At 43.8% G+C, this 15,000-nt stretch overlaps 3 protein-coding genes across 3 annotated transcripts in view; 2 read left to right on the top strand and 1 right to left on the bottom strand.

Annotated features, from left to right (window-relative positions):
- The window catches only part of ftcd (formimidoyltransferase cyclodeaminase), a 7,266-nt gene extending 829 nt beyond the window's left edge, over positions 1-6,437 (bottom strand). Inside the window, exons 1-12 of the mRNA XM_053492024.1 lie at positions 6,294-6,437; positions 6,017-6,200; positions 5,776-5,904; positions 5,607-5,695; positions 5,275-5,454; positions 4,325-4,462; positions 3,220-3,351; positions 3,068-3,129; positions 2,859-2,988; positions 2,031-2,192; positions 1,903-1,946; positions 1,646-1,784 (exon numbers count right to left, since the gene is read on the bottom strand). Coding sequence (XP_053347999.1) covers positions 1,646-1,784; positions 1,903-1,946; positions 2,031-2,192; positions 2,859-2,988; positions 3,068-3,129; positions 3,220-3,351; positions 4,325-4,462; positions 5,275-5,454; positions 5,607-5,695; positions 5,776-5,904; positions 6,017-6,200; positions 6,294-6,347 — 1,443 coding nt within the window. The 5' untranslated portion in view covers positions 6,348-6,437. The remainder of the gene's footprint in view (positions 1-1,645; positions 1,785-1,902; positions 1,947-2,030; positions 2,193-2,858; positions 2,989-3,067; positions 3,130-3,219; positions 3,352-4,324; positions 4,463-5,274; positions 5,455-5,606; positions 5,696-5,775; positions 5,905-6,016; positions 6,201-6,293) is intronic.
- The window catches only part of glsa (glutaminase a), a 91,017-nt gene that overhangs the window by 51,484 nt on the left and 24,533 nt on the right, over positions 1-15,000 (top strand). The window lies entirely within an intron of this gene.
- Positions 8,744-12,951, top strand: cnot9 (CCR4-NOT transcription complex subunit 9). Its single transcript, XM_053492025.1, has 8 exons — positions 8,744-8,899; positions 9,551-9,730; positions 11,283-11,398; positions 11,503-11,612; positions 11,724-11,833; positions 11,975-12,073; positions 12,180-12,271; positions 12,445-12,951. The coding sequence occupies exons 1-8, from the start codon at positions 8,882-8,884 to the stop codon at positions 12,611-12,613; spliced, it is 894 nt and encodes a 297-aa protein (XP_053348000.1). The 5' UTR covers positions 8,744-8,881; the 3' UTR covers positions 12,614-12,951.

The raw sequence follows: 15,000 nt of genomic DNA, 5'->3' as shown, positions 1-15,000 counted from the left end.
TGGTCTTCTTCTTTTCTCGTTCTTCCTCGTTGTTTTCATTCTGTCTTACTCTTATTTTTTTTCTCTCCCCATCACTTCATCTCTCTCTCTCTTCCTTTTTAGTCTTTACCCTTCTACTGTTTTAATCCCTTTTGTTTGTCCCATTCCTTATCTGTGTCTGATCTCTCTCTCTCTCTCTCTCTCTCTCTCTCTGACCTGGATGTCTGATCTCTCTGTCTTTCTCTTTGTCTCTAAACGTGGACATCTGATCTCTCTCCCTCTCTCTCTTTCTCTCTCTCTCTCTGATCTAGATGTCTGATCTCCCTCTCTCTCTCTGTCTATGACCTGGATGTCTGATCTCTCTGTCTTTCTCTCTTTGTCCCTCTTAGTTTTTGACCTCGATATCTGATCTCTCTCTCTTTTTCTCTCTCTCTCTGACCTAGATGTCTGATCTCTCTCTCTTTCTCTCTCTCTCTTTCTCTCTCTCTCTCTCTGACCTAGATGTCTGATCTCTCTCTCTCTCTGACCTAGATGTCTGATCTCTCTCTCTCTCTCTCTGACCTAGACGTCTAATCTCTCTCTCTCTGACCTAGATGTCTGATCTCTCTCTCTCTCTCTCTCTCTCTCTGACCTAGATGTCTGATCTCTCTTTCTCTCTCTCTGACCTGGATGTCTGATTTCTATCTCTTTCTCTCTCTCTCTGACCTGGATGTCTGATCTCTCTCTTTCTGTCTCTGACCTGAATGTCTGATCTCTCTCTCTCTCTCTCTCTCTCTCTGTCTCTGACCTGAATGTCTGATCTCTCTCTCTCTCTCTCTCTCTCTCTGTCTTTCTCTCTTTGTCCCTCTTAGTTTTTGACCTCGATATCTGATCTCTCTCTTTTTCTCTCTCTCTCTCTGACCTAGATGTCTGATCTCTCTCTCTTTCTCTCTCTCTTTCTCTCTCTCTGACCTAGATGTCTGATCTCTCTTTCTCTCTCTCTGACCTGGATGTCTGATCTCTATCTCTTTCTCTCTCTCTCTCTCTGACCTGGATGTCTGATCTCTCTCTCTGTCTCTGACCTGAATGTCTGATCTCTCTCTATCTCTCTCTCTCTCTCTTTCTCTCTCTCTTTCTCTCTCTCTCTCTCTGACTTAGATGTCTGATCTCTCTTTCTCTCTCTCTGACCTGAATGTCTGATCTCTATCTCTTTCTCTCTCTCTCTCTGACCTAGATGTCTGATCTCTCTCTCTCTCTCTCTCTCTCTCTCTCTGACCTAGATGTCTGATCTCTCTCTCTCTCTCTCTCTCTGACCTAGATGTCTGATCTCTCTCTCTCTGACCTGGATGTCTGATCTCTCTTTCTCTGTCTCTTACCTGAATGTCTGATCTCTCTCTCTCTCTCTTTCTCTCTGACCTGGATGTCTGATCTCTCTCTCTCTCTGTCTCTGACCTGAATGTCTGATCGTCTTTCTCTCTTTGTTGCTCTTTGTCTTTGACCTGGACATCTGATCTCTCTGTCTGTCTCTCTCTTTCTCTCTCTCTCTCTCTTTGACCTGGACATCTGATCTCTCTGTTTCTCTCTATGTCTCTGACCTGGACGTCTGATCTCTCTGTCTCTCTCTCTCTGTCTTTGACCTGGATGTCTGATCTCTCTGTCTCTCTCTATGTCTCTCTTTGTCTCTGACCTGGACGTCTGATCTGCAGGCCAGGTTGCCGTACATCACCAGCTCCTTCAGCGCGGGCCAGAGCGCCGTCACTCTCTCAGCCAGAGACATAGGGACACTCACAGCTTCCTTCAGTCCATCCTGCATGGCCTCGTCTCTCCTGCACACACGCACACACACACATCCAGCTCTCTCTCGAAATCTCTAACTCTCTGTCTATCTATTCAATTCAAGCATTCAGAAATATTGGCACCCTTAAATAAATTGAGCTTTTGTACCTCTGAATCTCCTCGCTTGTGCTTTTGGGCAATTTCATTGCAGCCTTAAAAGCATAAATAGATAATTAATTATTTATTACACAATTTTATATATATATGTGTGTGTGTGTATGTGTGTGTGTGTGTACCATGTAGCTGTTGAAGGCAGTGGAATCAGCGTCCACAATCAGCAGCAGCTCCTTCATAGCCTGGTGGAAAGGAGGGATGAGTCTCCGCATCACACCATCCAACGCCTCGAACTGCTTCTTACCGTACGTCATCTGTCCCACCATACAGCCTAGAGCCGCACCCTGACACACACACACACACACACACACACACACACAAGGAGACAAAAAGGAGAATTGGGGGACAGAAAGAAGACAGTGAATGAGGAAGATGAGGACATAAAAGTTAAAAAGTATGGGACAAAAAGGATAGGAGAAAAGAGAGCAAAACAGAGGAGAAAGAATAGAGGGAAAAGAGGAAGGAGGATAAAAGTGGGAGAGGAACGGAGAAGAAGCAGAAGATGCAGAGGAAAAAGAGAGCGGAAGGACAGGATGAAAAAAACAGTAGGAGAGGATGAAAATTAGAACAAGGAAGAAAAAGAAATAGAGAAAAGACCAGAAAAGGGGAAAAGAATGGGGGGATGTGTGGGGGTGGAAAGGGACAGTGAGAAAAAGGGGAAATGAAATAATGAGGGAGAGGAAAGAAAAAAAAACACAAAAAGATAATGGTTGAGAAAAAAGAGAGGGACGTGATAAGAGAAAGAAAGAATAAAAAAGGGATGAAAAGATGAATAAAGAGAGGAAATAAGGTGAGAATAAAGAGAAAGGTGTAAGATGAGGGAGAGAATAGAGAGAAGAGAAAAGAGTGAGAAGGAGGAGAGCGAGAGAGAGGGAGAGAGAGACTGTTGAACCTTATTTTACGGATACACACTCTTTGTGTGTACATTATGGGATGGCAGGTTCTGTTACCATGGCAGCGATCGCCGCAGAAACGGATCCGCCTCCAGGTGCCGGGGTTCGAGCCCCGACGCTTTGGACAAACTGGCGCAGAGAAAGAGACGCCAACTGTCCCTCGACCTGATTGGCTTCCACCATGTACCTGTGAGCAGAATCGACCAATCAGGACGCAGCGGGGCCGCTAATCAAAATAACAATGTGTAACGAGTGCGCGGACTCACTCAATGATTCTCTCTTTAGGAACAAACGGCCCCAGAGAGTCCAGACCCAGTTTACTAATGACCTGAACACACACACACACACACACACTACAGTGTTACTGGGACTCGTAACCCACCTGCTCACACGCTGGGATCTGATCCTCATCACTCACCAGCCGCACTTTGTGCTCCTCCTCCAGGATGAAGAGTTTCTCCTTTTGGATGTAAAACTCTGCGCAGTCCAGCATCGCCTTCAGAGGAATCAGACCCACAATCTGAGACCCGACCACCGGCAGGCTCAGCTCCTGCACACACACACACACACACACACACACAGCAAGAAATCCTTCATTAAGCTGAATATTAGTCTGTTTTTGTGTGAATTTCAGACTGAATTAAATCAAATATGGCTCACACTGAGAAAGAAATATTAATTATTATTATTATTATTATTATTATATCAAATATATATAAATCCAGTTATTTGATCAGAGATAAATCAGATTCAGAAATAATCCGTAATAATATTCAATCTGAATCACAATAAATCAGTAATTACCAATCAATATTCAATATTGTGTTAAATCTGGTTCACACTGCAACAAATCTGAATCAGATTCACATTGGATCAGTGATTAATCTGACTCTGATTCATGATAAAAATCAGTAATTATTAATGGTTCTAAACCTGATTAAACTTTTATCCATGATTACTCTGGATATGATTCACTAGATCAGTGATGAATTAGATTCAGACCTGCCTTGGTCACTAATCACTCTAATTCCTGCTGAATCACCAAAAAATCTGATTTAGACCAGATCAGTAATAAATCTGATTGTGGTTTGCACTGAATCGGTGATGAATCTGATTTAAACTTTATCAGTGATTTTGATTTATACCTGATCAGTGATAAATAGGAACGTACTTTACTCTGGATCAGTAATGAATCGGAATCTAATTTACAGAGAATCACCGATTAGACCAGATCGAATTATGAATAAATCTGAATCAATAATGAATCTGATTCAATCTTGATCAGAAATGAAACCAAATGAAATCAGTAATAAATCTGAATCTGTTTTATACTTGAACCAAGAATTTGTTTTTTTTCAATTTTTTCCTCAACTTATCATCACTTTGAATCTGATTCACAATCAGAATCTGGATCCGGTTCAGACTGGATAAGTATAAACTCTAACTCCGTATAGTATACAGGCGTATGATTCACACCAAATCCGTAATGAATCTCTAATGAAGTTCTGGGTTCACCCTCTCACCCTTGCGTCTCTGCAGACCTCCTCGTAGACAGTGTGGAGTGGAGTGACCTCGAAGTCCAGGATGTTGGTGGATACCTGAGCCAGGTTCTCCTCATCCAGGTACCAGCCCATCCCCTGCACCTTCTTCAGCAGCCCCGCCTAAAACACAGCGCAAACACACCGGCACTAGTAAACGAGTCAGGGAAGGATATTATAACCTACTGCAAAAATATGAATCATTTAATATTAATCATTTTTTTAATCAACAAAATAAAATATAAACATGTGAAACCAAGGTTTTCCAAACACCTTTTTTCTTGTTAAATAGTAAATTAGTGTGAAACTTAAACTGTTGTTTGTTACTGCATCATAAAATATAAGAGCCAATCATGTTCCAGTCTGCACATTTAGGTAATAAAAGATTGGTTTTGTTCTAAGAATTTAACTTATTTCTAATTTACAGTTTACATATTCATAGAATCAGGATTTCTCAAGTATTACATGCAATGTTTTTATATTTTAGAACCAACTCAATTTTATTTATATAGCGCTTTTAACAACGGTCATTGTCACAAAGCAGCTTTACAAAAATAAAAAGAAAATTTAAAAAGAAAATTTATAAAACTGTGCATGTGTAAGAAAAATGTGTCTAGATAATAATGAGATGAATGAATGATGAATGTAATGTCTCTGATGAGCAAGCCAAGGGTGATGGTGACAGTGGCAAGGAAAAACTCCCTGAGATGGCAATAGGAAGAAACCTTGAGAGGAACCAGACTCAACAGGGAACCCATCCTCATCTGGGTGATAACTGATAGAGACTATGTAACATCATGTGTGTTGTGCAGGTGAAAGTTTAATATAACAAAAGTTCTTGAAAAAAACACAGTGTGAAGAGATTTAATAAGTAACGCAACATATTCAGCAGTGTGTGTGTGTGTGTGTGTGTGTGTGTGTAATGTGTAACGTACCTGCCCTTTGCCCCGGCCCTGCTCCCGGATGTCCAGAGCGATCCTGTGAGCTTGTTCCTTGGTGCTCAACAGGTTCACGTTGAAAGCGATGAGAAACTTCCGAGCTCCGGTGACTGTAGCGCCCCACGAAGGGACGAAGGTGGCAGGCCCGAAGTCCGGAGCCCACTCGGCCTTCTTCAGCTGCGGACAGAACCATAAGAAATGCATTACTGGTTCTGGTGTTTCTGGTTCTGAGCTTCACAGTGTTCATCTTCGTCCTGCTGGCTTAAAGAATCCGCATTAAACATTTACAAAGCTTTAGTAACTACGGTGGCAGAGATCCGGAGCCTCACCTTCTCCGGTAGAGCCTCATACTCTCCTGCGCGGACAGACGGCAGGGAACGTCTGCTTTCACTCCTGGCCGCCTCGCCGTACAGATACACTGACAGACAGACAGAAAGATTCAACACTACACTCCTCTGTCACACACCTGTTGTGCATCAGGGCGGATCTCAGCCTCACCTGGGACGTGCAGTAACTCCGCTAACCTCCGCCCAAACTCGTTAGCGCACATCACACACTCCTCCATGCTGGTGTTCTGCACTGGGATGAAGGGACACACGTCCATAGCGCCGCTCCGAGGGTGCTCGCCTGCATGCGCATCAAATCAACAAACACACTCCTACAGCTCTGACCCATATTTACATAAACTGTATATATATAGGTGGATATATAATGTGTGTGTGTGTGTGTGTGTGTGCACCTTTGTGCTTGGTCATGTCGATGAGGGTGAAAGCAGCGCGTGCGGCGTTCAGCGCTCCCTCCACCACAGCCTGCGGGGAGCCCACGAACGTGTAGACGGTGCGGTTGGTGGAGGCCCCGGGGTCCACGTCCAGCACGCTGCAGCCCTCCGTCACGGAAACCGCATCAGCGATGGCTTTAATCACCTGCACAGTGTCGTTACCGTATTCCAACGTCACTACCAGCTTAACACCGACACGCTGCCTCTCAGGGGATTCATTCTATCGTGTGATTTTTACCTCTTTATTTCGTCCCTCGGAGAAGTTAGGCACACACTCCACCAGCTTGGCCATGGCTGCACTCGGACTGAGACGCTCACACACACTCCTGCACACACACACACACACTCACTCACGCAGCGAAGCGGTCAGGGTCTGTCAGGAATCATTAACTCCGGCCTGTCTGTACAGATAACACTCCGACTCTATGTCACATGTGTTTACACTCACACACACACACACACACACACACACATTAGAACCCAGCGGTGGTGATGGTACTCATTTAATTATAAAAGAACTGAATGTGTGAAATTAATGATCAACATGTCCTTGTTAAAGTCTGGATAGGTTTTTAGATGATTACACACAAGTCCAACATTAACGTAACTAGAACCTGGCAACTAGAGATCTCCAATGTACCTTCAATGGTTCTATAAAGAACTCTTTTGCAAGCTTAGCTAAGTAATGTTCCACTGTTCACAACATGCCGCTGTAGGATAATCATTCTTATTAGTTAGTGGTGTTCTTATTGATTAGTAAGGATTTCTGTTCTGGATCTGATCACATGTCACGCTCACACACTCCTCTCCTCGTCTGTGTAATGGATCTCTGATCTTTAACCAGATTAATAAATGACTCTTCAATCATCCCCAAATGTTGCATCACATCCCTAAAAGTAAACAGGCCCCTGGTGTTGTGGTTAATGAGTGATTTAAAGGAGCAGGTCTGCTGTTTCAGTGTTTCAGCAAGACTTCTGATCTAACAGGGAGACATTTCTCTCGTGTGTGTGTGCACGGTGGGTCCAGGTTCGATTCCCATCTCTGTGTGTATGTCTTCTCCCTGTGCCTGGTGGGTTTCCTCCAGGTTCCTCTGGTTTCCTCCCACAGTCCAAAGACATGTAGGTTAGGCTAATTGGTATTTCCAAATTGTCCGTAGTGTGTATGTGTATGTGTGTGTGTGTGTGTGTGTGTGTGTGTGTGCCCTGCGATGGATTGGCACCCTGTCCAGGGTGCACCCTGCCTCGTGCCCAAAGTCTCCTGGGATAGGCTCCGCCCCCCAGGACCCTGAATACAGGATAAAGCAGTATAGAAGATGAGTGAGTGAGTGAGGGAGATTTCTCTCGTCTTTGCCTCTAACATGAAAAGTTTAGAAGATGTTCAGGGTGAGCAGTGACCTTACACCGGCTCATTTATGGACTGATTCGAAAAAGAAATTAAAACAAATCTGATCACTTTGGCTTTCTATGGTGTTTATGCTTTTAAACATGTATAATTTAAGGCGGGTGGAGCTGAAAGTTAACGTACAGAGGAAATATATCTGGGTATCTTATTCGAGGGGTTTATTTACGCAGCTATTGAATTCGGAGATGCGAATATAAAACTATTTTAGACCATAACACAGTAGCGTACTGTATGTAGTGAGCATAATAACATCAGTGGATACATTTGTTACATGGACCACAAATAAGCAGGTGATTCAGCATCATCAGCCTAATCAACCAAAAATCCAGCCGAAAGGAAAACATGATGAAGCCTACTGTATGTTGCGCTTGGATTCATGGTGGGGATGGTGGGGGCAGAGGAGAGACACGTGTGTGTTTTGTGTCTTAAACCGCTGGCAGCAGACAGCATGAGACCCAACAAAGTAGGAAGACACTTATCGACAACACACCCCAGTCACGTTAATAAGCCACTCGACTTCTTTAAAAGAAAGCTCTAGATAAGTGACGAGGGTAAGACTGTTATAACAAATGCACGTGTATTTTATCTGTTTTGAACTTGGTGTTATTTGATCTTACTGGTTTAGAAATTGGTTTTTTAATAAATAGTAAACTTGGCCGTTTTCGTTATCATTTTGTTAAAAAGTGGGGCTTGAAAATTCAGAAAATATTTAAGAACCACTGGTCTAATGGAACAGATGAGAAATGGAAAAAGTAGATAAAAGGATAAAGATGAAGTTTTGTCTTAAAACCACTCCAGCGTGTTAAAATTCACTTATACCACTTCAGCGCTGTTATTTCAGCCAAAGTGAAAATATGAACTAATCCCAGTCAAAACATTCACTTTATCTTTTCTAATTAATATCTATTGGTGCAGGTGTTTGTTTACATTGAGACAGTAGCGCATTAGTAGATTATTTTACAGTAGATTATTAAATCCCACACATAACTGTTCATAACATCACTTTTACTCCACATTTAGATTCACTGATGGTGCAGATTAAACTTCAGACGGATATAATCACTGGAAGAGTGAGTGAGTTCTGACCAACGTACGTTTAACCTATAGTAACCTTTCCCAAAAGGCGGACACACATCGCCCCCTATCGCTCCAGCGAGTCACAGCAGTCAAACGGTCTTTTTTCTTTCTTTCTTTCTTTTTCACGCGTGTAGCTGCTGCCACCTGCTGGACGGACCACGAAACAACACTCGGCGCCATGTTAACTAACCAGCGTTCAGGGGTGAAAGGTGAACGCTGTTGCGCATGCGCGGTCGGCTGTTTCCCCTCACAGCCGCTCTCTCCATGTAAACTCCAGAAGTTTAGTGTGAGGACCGAGACTGAGGCGCGAGCTCACGGCTGGAGTCAGGTGTATAAACGGTTCACAGCATGCTGGCCACGGGAGCGGTGAGTATAATAATAATTATAATAATAATAATAATAATAATAATATGAATATAATGATATATAATACACTCCTCACTCGCCTCATCTCTCTCACAGCGGTGTGGGCTCAGGGCCTGCTAGCCGGAGCGCGAGCTCACTCACTCTCTCACTATGCTAGCTAGCTAGCACGGTTCAGCTAACTCAGTACGTCACGAGACGTGTTTCAGGAGAGAAATAATCGGTTATGAGGAGAAACGAACCGGACCGGGTTTGTCTTTACTGCGTTCTCGCGTTTGTTTAGGAGTTAGCATCGATGCTAATCGTACCGTTCGGCTAAGCGACGCTAACTAGCTAACAGGCTAACATCCTGAAAGTTTTGCAGGATTGTTATGATGCGCCTGTAACGGTCTTTTCCGCGCGTGCGCACGCTCACTGTGCGAATATTAAACGTCTTTAGTTGATATTTAACATGATTACATGGGGTGCCAATATTAATGCACTGTCCGACGGTGCGCACGTTGCGGTTGACTTTTTCCAGAGTGTTGTTCATTTGTGCTGTTCCAGGTGAGAGCTGAGCCCTCCTGTGAGGAGGCAGGCTGGGGTGTGTGTGTGTGTGTGTGTGTGTGTATTAACTCATGTCTCTGTGTCCCTCATGTCTCTGTGTCCCTCCAGGCGGTGAGCACGGCGATGGCGCAGGTGGATCGGGAGAAGATTTACCAGTGGATCAACGAGCTGTCGAGTCCGGAGACCCGCGAGAACGCCCTGCTCGAGCTCAGCAAGAAGCGCGAGTCCGTGGCCGACCTGGCCCCCATGCTCTGGCACTCGTGTGGCACCATCGCCGCGCTCCTCCAGGTGCGGACGTCGCTACTCGCTGACTTTCAGACGGAATCGTAGGGTGTAGGAGTCGTATAGTTGGGGGAAATACTTTCTCTTAACACCTGAAGGGTCTAGACGGTCTTTAGCGCGCTACGTAAACATCCTGTTTATATCACAACTCTGTAGGAGTCTAAACGACGGCTGGTTATGGAGCGCATCACTCATACAGCGTGTTTAGTGCACAAGTGTGTAGGACTTTTGAGAGACAACGAGAAGTCCCCTGTGTACGGTTCTATACACTAGAGGTGCTCCGATCACAGGGGTGTGTGTGAGAGGGTTATTGGAATCTTTCATATATTCCCTTCTGTATAACATTATTAGTTTATTCATCTCATGAAGATCTGAAATGTAAAACTTTTATTTGTTGCAAGGTAACATGTTCCAGTCTTATTATTTTATGCCGATTATAAAGGAACTGAGGATAGCTTGTGCATCAAGCATCTCTCTCTCTCACACACACTGAGATAGTATAGTGTCTCGCTATACTCGCTCGTTTTAATACACATCTGCCTTAATGAATAACACAAACTCTGCACCGAATGTTTTTAAATAAATAAACGCGCGCACGTATTTATAATTGGTGTCGAGTCAGTCATGGTTACTCAATTAATAAGCAGCGAGAGCAGAAATTTCTTTATAAATATCAGCATGGTGGAGATGTGTGTTCCTCTTATCATCCAGAGTGTGTGTGTGCTGAAGAGTCGCTCTCTGTCGGCCGGCGTGCTCTGAGCGGTGATTTAAACCCTCAGACGTGTCTGGGAACCACCCTGTCTGTCCGTCTGCGGTATTATTTCAGTGATTACGGTTTTATACCACAGCCGGAGCTGTGTGAGTCAGGGCCGACTCACAGGGTTTAACTGCTGCCTTCGCGGATGACTTTTCTCACTCAGATTATTCACACTGCGTCCTTCTTAAATGGAGAATGAGGTGTGTCTGTGTTAAAGCTTTTGGTGGATGCTCGTCTACGGGGTTTCGCTTTAGTTCATCACGGCGATGTGTATGTCATCACACTAATATCAGTTTATGTGAACAGGTGCAGTTAAGACGCCCAGTCTATTAAAGTGAAGTGGTTATCTGAGCACCCAGACTGTAGGGGTGTAGAGGTTTAAGGGGTTCAGTCCCATCGCCTAGTGAAGTGCTCTAGGGTCTACTTAGGTGCTGATATTTTATATTTTGTATTTAGAGAATTCGAAAGACTTTCAGAGCGCATTATACAGAATAATGTCTATGAGCCTAAGGTGTGCAGTGTGTGTGTGTGTGAGTGATTTATAATATATTTACAAGGCTGCCTAAACTGGATATTAAATGCCTAAATATTTAATATGTTTCTATTTAATGTACTTGATTAGTGAGTTTGTTTTACTGCACGAGGTGTGACGCTGCAGTTTATTTATTTATTTATATAAAGGATTTGACCCTGCATGCTGAATGTTTCACTTTGTGGCGTTTTGCAGGCCGAGTAGTGCAGTGTAAGTGTGTTTGTGTGTGTCCGTGCCTGGTTTTCCTTCTGACATTATATTCTTAACAGGAAATCGTGAACATTTACCCCTCGATCAACCCCGCCACGCTGACGGCTCATCAGTCCAACAGAGTGTGTAACGCCTTGGCGCTGCTGCAGTGCGTGGCCTCGCACGTGGAGACGCGGTAACGAGCGCGCATACAGACTACAGTTAAAGCTCATCCAGTCACACTTATTTGTGATGTCAGTCACTTAAACTGTTCTAAACGCGTGTTTTTGTGTGGTCCAGCTCGGCGTTCCTGGCGGCGCACATCCCCCTGTTCCTGTACCCGTTCCTCCACACCGCCAGTAAAACACGACCATTTGAGTATCTTCGCCTCACCAGCCTCGGAGTCATCGGTACTTAACCAGCCGCTGCTACACTTTGATCTTTGTGTTGAATCCCACAGTGTTAATAACCGCAGAATTTAAGTAATAAAAAACTCTAAAGAAATGTACGTGTGTGTGTAGGAGCACTGGTAAAGACAGACGAGCAGGAAGTGATTAACTTCCTGTTGACGACAGAGATCATTCCCCTGTGCCTACGGATCATGGAGACGGGCAGCGAGCTCTCCAAAACGGTACCTGCGCTCTCAGTAGTTAATGACTCGCTCGAATGATCCGTGCTAAGACTAATGTTTTCACTCTGAGCTAATTATACCTAGTTTCCCGTTTAGCCGCTGTTGCGTAACCAGCGCCGCGTGTGATTTTTGTCGCCGCAGGTTGCAACGTTCATTTTACAGAAGATCCTGCTGGATGACACGGGCCTGGCCTACATCTGTCAGACCTACGAGAGGTTCTCTCACGTCGCCATGATCCTGGTGAGAACAGCACAGAGCTCAGAGCCTGCAGGCGAGCCGCGCTCAAGTTGAGTTTGATGGTGAATAACGGTGGCGGTGTTTGTGTCTGTGTTCTGATTGGCTGCAGGGGAAGATGGTGCTGCAGCTGTCCAAAGAGCCGTCAGCTCGGCTGTTGAAGCACGTGGTGCGCTGTTACCTCCGGCTCTCCGATAACTCCAGGTGAACAACTGAACCTCAGACACACCAGACTGACACTTTATTATAGTCTCTGAGAAATAAACACACACAAAGTTAAGGTTTTTTTGCTTAAAGCCCCAACTGCGGTAGAGCATGGCAGTGCTGGGATTTGAACTCGCCCCCTCCTCATCAGTAGTCTTGTTGTTTTGTGTTAGAGCGAGAGAAGCTCTTCGTCAGTGTTTACCGGACCAGCTGAAGGACACAACGTTCGCACAAGTGCTGAAGGACGACACGACTACAAAGCGCTGGCTCGCTCAACTCGTCAAAAACCTGCAGGAGGGACAGGTCACAGACCCGCGCGGCATCCCGCTACCTGCCCAGTAACACATTTCATACAGGAACAGGGTCTCCTGCTCACAGGAATCACACACACACACACACACACACACACTGAGCGGACTGTTCTCATGTACAAGGGCACTTACACATGAGTTACTTTGCCAACATTTAAAATGTTTAATGTTGGTATTATTCCTTTTTGAAAATGTTTGAGTAAACTCTGCTGGCAAATGTCAAATTAAAATGTACTTGTGTTTTTCTACATCGTCTATGTGTGTGTGTGTGTGGATCACTCACACACTCTCACACACACACACAGAGCATCTTGTTAAGCACACAATGTTTAAATGCTGTAAAATAAAAAGGAATCACTGTGCTTGTCACCTGGTCTCTCATGTTCAGATCTTTTGGAAGAAAAATAATCAGAGGTTTTGTCTTCTTTTAAAACTCGTCTTAACATTTGCTGGTTCTGAAAATCACCTCCTAGTTCACAAAGGCGACGCCAGCAGCATCTGAAGAACAAGACCTTCTACTGCTGGAGTCTGTTAATATAAAACTACCCTGTGGGGTGTGTGTGTGTGTGCGAGAGAGAGAGAGAGAGAGACCTGTGAGTTAGAGTTTAGGTATTACATTTATTGAGTTTTAAACTAGATCTGATTATAAGCTTTTAATGTATTTGAAATATTTTGATATCTAGATGATTATCAGGTGTATAGATGTGGAGGATCAGGTTTGAGGTTCACCACTCGTAATGGAAAGTATATTTGTGTGTGTGTGTGTGTGTGTGTGGTCTTTAGTGTCCAGTAAAGGGTTCCCCAGTTCGAAGATGGCTGCCACTCTGTGTGTGCGCGTAAGTTGATCTGGGAATTTGAGCTCTTCTGTGTTTTATTGATACACTGAAACTTGATCAGGAGGTGATGGAGGGGGGAAGAGACCCTACTGCAGCCAACCAATGTGTTCTCACACACACACACTCTCTCTCGCTCTCTCAAGGTGTGCTATTTATTTAAAAACTAATTCTGAACAGGCAAGTCCTCTAACATGAGTTATACGTTCTTAGTGTACTGTGATGTGTGATGAGGGTGAGAACGTTCCAGAATATCAGGATGCCTACAGAGGAAGTGTTTTTATCCCCAATGGCTTTTTAGGCACCCCCAAATCCCCCCCCTTATAAATTAGTACACTTATAATCTTAATGCTCTTTCATTTGATTGACTCTTGCCGAACCGACACCAGCCAAATGGAACAGTTTTATAACCTTATTTAAAAATATGGCCCCGTATGTGATGTCACTTCATTTAAGATCTACTCCAAGAGCCCTAAAGTAAGTTTAGACTTTTACAGAGCAAATGTTAAAATCTTAATTGTTGGTCTTGTTAATTGTCATTAAATCATCATCCCAATACATCTTAAAAATGTTACCCACCATCACCAGTGATGAGCGCATTATGTTTCATTAACAAAAACATTTATAAAAATAGCCGGTCCCTGGGCTTGAAAAAAAAGAAGAGAAGAAAGAATGTGAGAAAGTGTGTAGCTGCATTACTGTCATTTCTCTGTCTTCTGCATACTCTGTGTGTTTACGGTAAACTAGTGCGTTAATTGCCTCCGTTGAGTGATGTGTATAACCACGCCCACCTAGAGGGGAAAAAACCTAACTTATTTAAAAAGCGCTAAATGCTGTGACATAATTGGCACAAAACTGTTCATAACTTCACTTCTTCTCAATATTTAGATTTTGATGAACTTCAGGCAAATATCTACAGTAAGGGACGCAAAAGTTTCATTAAATTCTGTCCAGGCAGTTGTGTGTGATGCTGTGACATATTTCGCCTGGACAGACATACAGACATACAGAAATTGGTCTAAGACTGGTTTCTGGTCCTCCAGTGTATGAAACGTGAAGATATCATTTAAAGAGCGAGTTCTGACCCGATGTACGGACAAAACCTTACTTTATTTATACAGATAAGAAGGAAATGTGTGAAATTAAAACAATCTCCCCAGGGTTAATTGGCACGTCATTAGTTTGTTATGCACCTGATCTCCGGTCTAAACGAGCCTTTACAGAGAGCGTGTAAAGACTCTGACTCCGGTAACCGGAGACGCGCGCTCAATTCACGAGCGGTTGGAAAGCAGCTCCGCTTTTTGTCCTCGCGCACAAGTGACTTACCTGCATCGCAGGATCGCGCCATGGAGAGAGAAACGTGCTGAGAAAGTGTAACAGCTCACACACACACACACACACACACCTGAGCATCCTCAGGTAAGTGACAATTTAATCATAAGCTGATATTTTAGGTGCAGAATATTTAGCTCGAGGCTAAGACCTGTTTTAATGTTAATGTGTCAGAAGTTTAGACTCAAGGTTTTATTTAAAGGTTTTTACTGTAATGATTCAACTGTTTCATTAACATATGTTTTTAAAAAAA

The sequence above is a fragment of the Clarias gariepinus genome, chromosome 3 (genome assembly GCF_024256425.1).
Source record: "Clarias gariepinus isolate MV-2021 ecotype Netherlands chromosome 3, CGAR_prim_01v2, whole genome shotgun sequence".
NCBI classification, from domain to species: domain Eukaryota; kingdom Metazoa; phylum Chordata; class Actinopteri; order Siluriformes; family Clariidae; genus Clarias; species Clarias gariepinus.
This window is presented reverse-complemented; position numbering and strand designations above follow the sequence as displayed.

Excerpts from the sequence above, each read along its gene's own strand:
- cnot9 (XM_053492025.1), top strand. Across the intron at positions 11,399-11,502 it reads GCCTCGCACGTGGAGACGCG|CTCGGCGTTCCTGGCGGCGC; the intron begins GTAACGAGCGCG and ends TGTGTGGTCCAG. Across the intron at positions 11,834-11,974 it reads GCAGCGAGCTCTCCAAAACG|GTTGCAACGTTCATTTTACA; the intron begins GTACCTGCGCTC and ends TTGTCGCCGCAG.